The sequence below is a fragment of the Onychostruthus taczanowskii genome, unplaced genomic scaffold (genome assembly GCF_017590055.1).
Source record: "Onychostruthus taczanowskii isolate IOZ18803 unplaced genomic scaffold, ASM1759005v1 scaffold2, whole genome shotgun sequence".
Lineage (NCBI taxonomy): Eukaryota > Metazoa > Chordata > Aves > Passeriformes > Passeridae > Onychostruthus > Onychostruthus taczanowskii.
This window is the reverse complement of record NW_024499239.1, coordinates 23,120,317-23,131,248: the sequence shown is the minus strand read 5'-3', so window position 1 is coordinate 23,131,248 and position 10,932 is coordinate 23,120,317. Positions and strand designations below refer to the sequence as shown.

General features: G+C 40.5%; 1 protein-coding gene across 2 annotated transcripts in view; it reads right to left on the bottom strand.

Moving 5' to 3' along the window:
* Positions 1-924: 924 nt before the first annotated feature.
* Positions 925-10,932, bottom strand: part of FAM53A (family with sequence similarity 53 member A) — a 70,582-nt gene continuing 60,574 nt past the window's right edge. For both annotated transcript variants that reach the window (XM_041402701.1, XM_041402702.1), the window contains exon 5: positions 925-2,131. In XM_041402701.1, coding sequence (XP_041258635.1) covers positions 1,808-2,131 — 324 coding nt within the window. In that variant the 3' untranslated portion in view covers positions 925-1,807. The remainder of the gene's footprint in view (positions 2,132-10,932) is intronic.

Genomic DNA, 10,932 nt, shown 5'->3' with positions numbered 1-10,932 from the left:
CCAGGCTGCTCTGTGCTGCCCCACAGCAACAATCTGTAGGGTGAGACGTTCCCAATAGGAGCTTCTGAAGGAACTCAAGTCTTTGCTCCAACAGCAACTCCTTTATTTTCCTTTATTTACTCATCTAGGAAAAGGAGAATGATTTGCATCAACAGAGGCTTCACTGCTCCCACACAATGTGCAGGAACACACCAAGAACCTGGCAAGTCTCTGCAGTGTTCTTGCACCTCACTACGCACACATGCCAGTATCAATAGCACACACCATTGCCACTTCCAGTGGGAGTTGTAAAAGAAAAGTTTAGAGCACCTCACTGAATTTTAAAATTTTGGTTAGATTCTGAGTTAGGTGCACTTTTTCAATAATTAAGGGCTAATCCCTTTATGATGAAAGGCTGACCCTAACCACATGGCTGGATCATGTATCATACCTTGCCACAGACTTTGACACATCCCTCAAGATATTTTTTTCATGTTTTAATCATATTCCATTAGCTGTCTGGTTACTTATCTTGGTTTTATGTTCCAGTAGGAGTTAGCTCATTTAAGCACACTAACATGATGGACTCAAGTGCCATTATCTGAGTTTCCTTCTCCTATCCCATTTAACCATTTTGAAATTAATTTCCCCCTTGTTGAGGAAGTTCCTCATTGCAGCTGAACCAAAAAAAAAAAAAAAATTATGTGTTGCAATAGTCTGCAATGAGTGCAGTATGACATTTGAGATTATTCCAGTGTATGTAATCATTGAGACACCTTTGGGATCCAGCATGAGTTATTTCACAGAGCTCCAGACAAACCTGATGTCACTTCTGTTTCAGATGACCAGAAATCTGCCCTTCCCCTCCACCAAATTCCACACATAAATACCCCATTACAGAATCTACCACATTTTTCACCAGTAAAATCCATGAACAGACACAAGTGCAAAGCAAAATGTCATTTTATTTAATTCAAGGACTATTTTCCTTCTAGTATTGCTGAAGGGATCACCTCCTGGGGAATTGATCATTACAAAGTCCCTGTCTAAAAGTTCAAGTGCTCTTGTTGTACATTCTTTTGAAACACAGAAAACATAATGACCAAGTAGGTGGGCAGCTACTTGCAGTTTTGGCCCACCTAAATTAGCATTGCTTCAGGCTAGAAAACAATTCAAGTAGTAAAATAATGAAAAATGTTAACCTTTAAGGTCACTACCATATTTTGATCAAAAAAGTCCTGAATGTATGAAAAGAACATTTGTACATGTTATGAAGTTGTTTTTTAACCAGACACTGTCAAAGATGGCAGTTAAATATTTTGGACCAGTTGTCAACCAGATATTTAAGAGTTCTATCTGAAGGTTTATTACCAATTTCATTATGCAATTCACTTTTCACATTAAGCTCTTTAACAAAAGCAACATAGACCCGCACCAGAATCACTGTAGACAGATTTAGTTTTATAGAATGCCCTTCTGAAAATTCGTTTCAAAATAGAGATGCCTTTTCTCCAGAACTGTAAAAGCCATAAAAATGCAAAATATTTGTTAGGAAATTTTTAATCAAAATTATTCCTTAATGTTCAAAATAACATTTAACCACCTATTTTTTTGTTGTTGTTGTTGTTGTTGTTGTCATCCACATATTGACCAATAGACTAAACAGGTAACAATGGTTCACGTTTTTCCCCCACCTGAAACATTTCTTCTAACACAGGCCCAAAGATAGGCAATACAGAGATTCAGGGACATGGATTATGCATGGCAAAGGTAATCCTCTATCACTTTAATTTAGAACAATTCTGATTCTAGCACACAACTCGGAGTCTCAGTTGTTTTCGATCTGCTCTAGGTCCAGGTCCCCACAGTCTAGAGGGAAGATTCCTTCTTCAGTGCTCTCACAATCGCTCGTGTCCTCGTCGCTTTCGCACACCGCGTCTGCTTTCTTATAATCCCTTGTTTTGAAGCTACGTTGGCACGACCCGTGCTGCCTCCCTTCATCCAGCTGCTCTTTCATCGGGCTGGAGCCAGGGGTGATGATGTTCATAAGATCATTTGAGTCACATGGGGATGACACAATTGTCTTCATTTGCGTGTCATCATCATCATCTTCATAGTCGAGGGAGCAAAGACTTTTGGAATTTTTTAAAGTCTGCAATTAAAAGAGAGAAACCATGACTGTATTAAACATGACTGGACAGGAGGAACAGAATAAATTCTTGAAATTCTTCAATGGTTTGAGTGTACGTACTCAAGAGTGCCACGTGTTTAAAGTAATCCTCGAAATGAGAGGCATGAAGAAAGAGGAAGAATGGTATTTACTTAATACACAGGCTTTGCATGGATATTTTGCCTAGATTCCCATCTGTGAGAAAAACAGTCCCCTTTTCTTATGCAGGAAGAGCCAACAATCCACCCTTGGTCAACTACATGGGGAAAGAGAGACACCCACCCAGTTTGCTGTATTGGGTTTCTGGTAAACCCAGAGCAGAGCATTTGGTGACACCAGCATTTAGGTCAGACAGCTGCCCTGCAGCCTGGTCAACAATTAACTTCCCCTGCAGACAATGAGCCCTCAGGCGTCACCTCGGTGAGACTGCCAGGACAACTGGCACATTTGAATAATCTCAAACAGAAGAAACCCAAGCCTCTACTGGGAGCATCTTCCTTAGTTAAGTCTTTCCGCTGGGTACTGTCTGAACAAGAACTCAGGAGCAATTCTGTTTAAATTCAAAGGATATTAAAACTAGAGGGGCACTCATCTTTATTAGTACAATGGCAAAAGAAAATAAACACTCTTTTAGAGTTTTAGCACATTAGTAAATGTGCTACCTCTGTACCAGAGTTACCAGCTCCATGAGGAGCTGGTAAGGGATCCTTGGCTAGAATCCAAGGAGAGCATTTAATAATAAACCAAATATACAGAAAGCAGAATGTATATTTTAAAAAGTGAGAAACTTCCAAATTGTGCCTCATGCAAGCACTCAGTGAGAGGAAGGTGAAACAGCCAGGGCTCCTCTAAGAAGTGGTGCAAGACAGAATAATGTCACACTCATTTCCAGTCTCTCGCTGGTTAAGTGACTCCAGCCTCACAGACAGCAATCAGTGTATTACAAGGAGATCCACAGGGAACAGGACCAACTTTCACACCCATTTCCAGCTTCCTCCCCCAATTTGTCATTTCTTAAGTATTTCATATTTGTTTATTTGAAATGGGAACATTGCAACATTCCTAGTATGCTGTATTCCAGATGCTCTTCCAGACAACAGTGTAATGGTTCCTGCTCCATCAATGCACAAGAGCACCCACATAAGGGGCCTTACCAGCACCTTTGGGTATTTTTAAACAAAACTCCACAAATTCAGAAGAAATTTGAATTAGCCTTGTCAGTACACAGCTGGTTAAAAGAGGAAAGTTCACCAGGGTGAGGGGGTTAGCCTGATCCCTTAAGTTGATGTTACATGTGGAACACCTTGTAGAGAATTCCACTGCCATGCTGCAAGGTCACAGAGTTCCTTGGACATACCTACATCAAATCTGCATGGAAAGCTCACTGGAAGGAAAGTTCAGGTAAAGGTAAAAAGCAGAGCACCCAAGGTTTGGAGCTCAGTCACAGCACAGGCAGGCTGAGGGTGGGATGGGATGGGTGGTGGCCCCATCACTGGTACCCCAGGGACACTGCAGCAGCATTCCCTGAGCCTGCACCACATTTAACACACCAATGAAACACATTTCTCCATTGATCAGATGTTTGTTTTGCTCTTCCCCTGCTCAAACAGCTTTCATATCTCACAACACACATTAGATGATTAGTTAACAAGTCATACATTTCTGGGCAGAAAGAGCCATACGGGATAATCCAGTTTGTTTGAGCAGACAAACAAGACCTCGTCTAGGAGCTGATTTATGTAACTCCAAGGCCTGCATCCGAAGATGAGCCCTCAGAAAAAGAATTACTGCTAGTCATAGTTCTGTCAGGAGGAATTCAAACTCTTTGTTAGCCATGGTTAAAGCCCATATCCAGTTTTGCATGTGACTAACACCAACACGATAAATCACCTTGCATGATCAAAAAGATGTCTATTTTCAAATTTTACTCCCCTGTGAAAACAGATTTGGTATAATATACATTCCTGGTTACAAAATGCTTCCATATAGCTCACTTACATTTTATTCAAATAGAAACATTTGAGAACATTTGAGTTACTTTCTATGACTAACAGGTACAAATTTCTCTCATATTTACTTAAAAGCAAACCAGTATATTTTTGAAGTAAAAAACATTAAAGTATATTTTAATCCTAAATCTATCTCGCTGCTTTGCAAAACACAAGATGTGCTCTATCTCCATATAGGGGACAATAATTTCAGTTCTTTAAACTTATAGTAGGAACTGGGAGGGAAAGGAACCAAATAAAGAGAAGCTTTGAAAGTTCTGCTTTCAGTGTCTTAGAAAGGAATTCCTGAGTCCCCCTTCAAAATATCTTTTATTCAATTTACTGCTAGAAATTAATCCAACCACACAGCTGTCTTTCTAGAAGGTTTGTGTACATAAATGGAAAATTGCCTGTTAGCTGTACTGTGCTGAAACCACTTGAATGGGAACTTTTAGCCGGTTTCAACACAACAGCAAGTGCATTCAACTGGTTCTTTGTTCCCCCACTTGTCACAACCTCACCAAACTAAAAATAGGTGGATTTATTATCTCGCAGCACAATCCAGCTCCTTTCACAAAGCAAAAGGTAGAAATTGCAATGCATTCAGGCTCTCTGAACTGCAGCTTTCCATGTTACACTGGTACAGTACCACACCTTTCAAGAACAATTGTGCTCAGTGGGGAGCCTGCGAGTACTTGCTCAATGGTCCTCATTTTATAAAGGATGCTGGACTAGCAAGACAAAAGAGTCCACAGTTGGCAATGGATAGAACTCAATCAGCTAGAAGTATTCTTTTGTGTGATGGAAAAAAAGGGGGGAAAAAAACCCCTCAGAGTTTTAAAAGAAGTGAGGCGATAAAATGTCTGAATATTAAGGAAAAAACCCCAACTTTGTACCAAAAACAATGGTGAAGAAGGAAATAAAAGAAATCTCTCTAGACCCTTGCCATACAAAGCAAACAAGAAAGGCCCGGAGCAGCTTGAAAGGAAGCTAATGTCTGTACTCTTTATTAAACCTTCACTTCAGAAACCCATAATACATCACTTTCCAAATATAAGAAGCAATAAAAAGGTTGTTTTTGTTTTACTAACAAAACTAGAGCATTTGCTACAGTAGTCAAGGGAAAAAATAAGACATTTACGTGCATGAAAACCTAGTGCATAATGGGAGCAGCAGTTCTCATGCTTCTCCCCCAAGCCCCCATCATTCTCCAAGTCCAGCCCTCGGCTTTGAGTGGGGGTGAAGATCCAGCTGCTCTGAAGAGGTGCAGCTGCAGCAGCTGGCACACTCTGAGGAGCAGAGGAAGCCTGAAACCACCATGAGCCCTCAGCCCATCCTATTGCTTCCTCAGCACCAGTTATCTCTGATGGGCTGCTCCCTGAAGGCACAGGCTTAGGCAGAGAGGGAATTCATCAGACTAGTAATTTGGCTTGCTTCCTGTCCCATCCTGAGACTTCTGCCTGCAGTGGCACAGGAGATGCTGCTTTAAGACTGGCACACAGGATTTCTTGGCTGTTAAGGTCTCTCTACCAGCAATACGAAATACAGAGATGGTGCAGTGTCCTCATGATGAGGAGATTCTGGAACTTCCCAGACTATCAGCATCTAACCCAAGAGCAAAACACTGAAGTAGCAGAACCCAAGCATGGAGCAACATGTGGCTTTTTTGTTCCTTCCCTATCTAGCCAGTTGATGGAGATGGGGCAAGTTAGATGGGCTGCACTTCTCCCTCTGAGAGCTTCATAGGTCCTTACTTCACTTTCTTGAATTAGGTTTCCTGTAGATTAGTGAGACTGGCTCAAAAAATGCTTTTACTGATGGTAACTCATAGCTAAAGTTCAGAAGCACCACCAACAGCACAGTGCATTTGTGTCTCAGAGCAACCTGTCCCCAAAGAGGCCACAGCTGAGTCTCAGCAACAACAAAACCCAACCATGGTACAAATTTGTTGGTGGTGGTTTTTTTTTTTTGTTTTTTTTTTTTTTAAAGAGATTCCATTCAGTGAAGCTAAGAGGGAGCCTTAAGGAAGACCTTTGTAAGAACTGACACAAAAGCCTGGTGCTGAGCAGCTCTCAATCACACAGAACAAACCCTCACCTGGCTGACATCACACCCAGCCACACACAGATGTGCAGGGTGTCCCTCCCTCCTGCAAACTGAATTTTCCCTTCAGGCACCTAATTACATTAGTACCTTCACCTGTGACAATTCAAGTTGGAGATATGTACAGTGTCTACTGTAAACAATTAGAAATGTCAACTTGTTGTACAGATTAAAAAATATCCCACCACAGTCCTAATCCCTGCATCTCCTACTATGCATAAAGGGAAAAAAAGTAAGAAAAAATGCTGTATTTATGTAACAAACTATTAATCTTTCTGAAGAGTAAATCTCTTGACATTTCACTCTGACTTTTCTGTCTTGAATTGCACTGAGCATTTTGTGTCCAGTGTTTGCAGATAACTTTTGCTTTCAAGAAACTTGCAGCTGAGTAGAAATGCTGCTTCACTGGTACAAAGTGGTGCTGACAGGAGGAAAACAATATAGTATCCTGAATAATGTTATATGCTTGAGGCTTGCTAATGCACTAGAAGTTAAACCCCTAAGTGGGAAAGAATCTCTTCCTGTTCAAACAAGAAAATAAAAGGTACAGAAATAAATTACGCTTTACAATTCAAGTGTCTAGGAAAACATTTCGGGTCCAAAACCACCGCAGATTTTTAAGTTATGCATTTGAAGTAAATCAAAAGACCCATAATTTTTTTTCTTGCATCAGGTTAAAAAACAAGTAGTGAACAAAACCATTTCTATTTGTGCATTATGTGGAAACCATCAAATCCCAAGAAAATTTCTGACACCTTCATGGGCAAAATCAAGTCTCTGTTCAAATTGACTAGGGAACCAAAGATGTTTTTCTCTTTTTTTTAGCTCTGCAGTTATCCCTCATTTTCCTGGAAATTTGACACGTACTTTTATATATTAAAAAGGCAATGTTTATGTTATCATCTATAGCTAGTAATCAGAAAAGACCTGGAATACTGGATATGAATGAGAGAGAGCAAACAGCCTCTAACATTCTGCCATGTAATCAGACACTGAACTATAACAACCACTCCTTCCAGCAGAGACAGAATTACTGCTGCAATTCTTGTAGTCAAATAAGGTAAAACTCTACTTGCAATGCCAAAGACCCAGTTAAAAATCAATACAAGCTGACAGCAATATGGCTACAACTTGAAATGACAATTGTTCAGTGCTTTGTCTCTGCTGTATCTTCAAAGATGATTTCAATTTTTTTCGATGTAGGTGCCCAGGGAGAGAAGGAAACTGCCATCAACTCATTTCACATCAGATGCTAAACAGCATCATGATGTAACAGGCTTTCATCTCCCACTAGCCAGACTGCTCTAGATTTAAGTGTGCAGTTTTCTGGTGTAGTCTACCATGAAAGTTGATCTATTTATTGGCCTAGATATTTATGTTCATATTCTAAATGGTGCCACAGTATCCTTACAAGTTTTGTTTATAAGCTGTGAGAACCTATTATTTAATTTGGCTTCTTATTTAGTGCTACTAATTGAAAAAAATAGTATGACTTAAAGAAACAATACTTAAGTGAGATACTGAAATTTATCTAATTATGCCCAGATATACCAGAATACAAGGCTGCTCATTATGTAAAATAACTGAAAGAAACCACTGGAACAGTTAAAGTCTCCAAGTGAAAAATGACAAAATGCACAAACACTGGGGGACAGGAGGGGAAATTGGGGTGCAGTTCCCTGACTGAATATCACTGCACCCACACAGGGTCCCCAGCACTGGTGAGGAACTCAGAACTCTGGCACTGCAGCCCTCGGAGCTGTAAAGCAGCCTACTCACCTAGCCAGGAAATTGCAGGAGCCAGTTAACATCACTGCTGTCACACCACAATGCAAACAGCCAAGCTGGAGATCCCAAATACATCAGGGATTACAAACAGCATTAACTGAGTTCAACCCAAATCCCTACTGCCTCCTGCCCCAAACTCAGACTTAGAAGTCATCCATCATGGGCTCTGCACATACAATAGTAAATTTCACACCCAAACTAAATATCCTCTCCAACAAAGCACCTTTTCCTTTTAGTGGTTTGCAAAGATGATCTGAACACCTGAGAGCATCCCCAGCCCCCCTCAGAGCTATCAGCTCACCCCTCTCGGGGCTTACATGCACTCAGGGAAGTCCCAACATTAAGTAACACAAGAAACGAAGGAATTTAAGCAGATTAAAGAAAAGTTTGTCAGCCTAGACGTGTTTAAAAACTGAATTTAAGCAGCCAAACCACTACTGTAATTTTGTAGTTATTCCTTTAAAAATTAAATTTTGGTCGGATGGGGCAATTTAGTGCAGGAAACTCAGTGCTGGGGTTTAGCAGCTTCTACAGGTTCAGGACCATGATCTCAGGGGTTAAGTTTTGAATGCTTTTAGAGACAAATTGAAAGCTAAGCAAGTTAATGCAGTACTTAGTGTAATACAGTCAAGAATATGACTCAACACCACTGCTAACATGTAGAGGGTGAACACACACAGCAATTTTCCCTTTTATAAAGCCCAAACCAACATTAAACCACTTTTTGAAAAGATTACAGTATGGAATTTTAATCAAGATGTTAGCCTCCTAGATTTTCTAATTCAGTGGATTTGCAAACTGCAACCTTTTACCTTCCCTGTCTGAGTAAGTCTAAATCATGCAAGCTTTTATTGTAAGAATGTGGATTACACTCTACAAACATCAGGCCTGTTTCACCTGTATGTAATTAAGCAGAGAAAGTTTCAGCTATTCTTAGGACCAGTCCAGCAGGCACTTACAGATGCTATGAATTATGCCATTAGCTACAACAGACGGGGCTCACACAGAGGATTTAACTCTTCTGAAGTGTCCAATAACCAGTACAGTGCCAAAGTGGAACACAGTGGCATTGCTTTGTTCAGCTGCACAATACAGCACAAGGCTTGGGCCAGGGAGGAGGAGGAGGTTTAAGCCAAATAGGACAATTCCTGGATACAGCAGCAATGTTCATCTGAAATGCACCCACGCATTAAAACAGAGCAAAGAAGCACCACAGAAAAAATAGTTATTCCAAAGGGCACTGAAAGAGCAGGGAAAGGGTCTGGATGATGAGTTCTTGCTCTGGTCTTGCTTCAGCAACAGCTACAGTCAGGGGTCTCTGCAAACCACAGAAATTCTGCCTCAAGATAAACCACTGTCTTTGCACACCTTTACCCAGATTATTTTACTACTCGCTGCTTGACCCTAAGCACATCTCTCTTATGGACAGTGAATTTATTTACCTTATGGACAGACTGAAGAGCTGGACAACATGAAATTGGGCTTCTACTGTGCTTGAGCTGCATAAGCTCAAGAGGCTTTGGTCTGGCAAATCCAATCAGCCAACAGCACTAATGAGCAATGGTGTGATGAACAAACAGCTGCAGCACTTGTGTGCATACAGGGATGATAAACACATCTGGTTTTGTAGGAGAAGGACACAGAGGGAAACAATGCAAGCACATGCTCTCTCCCAGCAGAAGTGATTCATGCTTTGCCAGAGTTGTTCCCCCTTTTCCTATTCAAGAACTATTACCTTTCCTTTCAGAAAGAAAACAAGCTGCAGAAGCAAGAAACAAACTGTATATTACCATCTTCTGTAGTAATCTGACAAAATAATTTTATGAAGACTTAATTCAATCAAATCTAATTAATACAGATGCATCTATTTTTCCACATTTTAGACTGGGAAATAAGAAGGCACGCACACATCATTAACATGAGCTACACACACATCCCCAAACAGAAACACAGGCACAAAAGGAGCAGCACAAGAAAACTGCTTAACAAGACTATGATTGCTTGCAGTACCATCTCTCAGTGTTCAGCTTTCAGGATCCAAAAACAAAGACCACCCTGGGTAGTCAAAGCCTTCTGATGTATTATTCCTCTGACAGAAGAATTAACAGACTACAGTCAGCTCTGAAACAACATAAACAAAAAAGTTACCTCCAAATCCAGGAGTTTTAATAAGTTTCTCAGTTTCTAACTAGGCACATTTAGACAAGAAGAGAAAAAGCTCTACCTGTGCTTCCACAAAACTCCAAATAAAAAGTGACATTTCAAAGTTTGCTTTGCCATGCCAAACTCTGCTCTCAAGTAACAAGGTTTAAGTTGACTGATTATGCACTGGAGTAACACAGGACAGGATTTGACCCTTGTGGCTTCAAAACACGACCATATTGGCTTCATTTCCTGCCATTTATGTGTCATCTATTTTTACAGAAAAGTTCTATTCCTGAGAAGTTTAGCCAAGGTCTTATTCCTTCATGACTTTGCTATGAGCTGCAAACAATTACTTTAACAACTGAATCACACATGCACCGATTGTACATCCACGTACCAACTTCTCTTCAAATTCCTGCATGTTCTCTTTTCATTTCATTTTTCTCCTCAGGTCCAATATTAAGCTGATGTGATGGGTCAAACTTAGGAGAAATTAGAGAAGTGAACCCCAAATCCTGATTCCAATGCTGCCCTCATTAGTTACTGACAGATGTCAGACTCACCTATATTATTGCGTTATGCTGGAACTCCATCATAACTAGCATTTTAAGGGATTCTATAATTGGGCCATAAAGTTCACTTCTGCCAGGGGAGGGGGATGGGGAAAAAAAAGGGAAAACTACCCCATCAGCTTGGGAACAGTTCCCCCTTCTTCAAACCAATTTTCCACTACAGAAATACTTGTCCAAAAGTATTTCT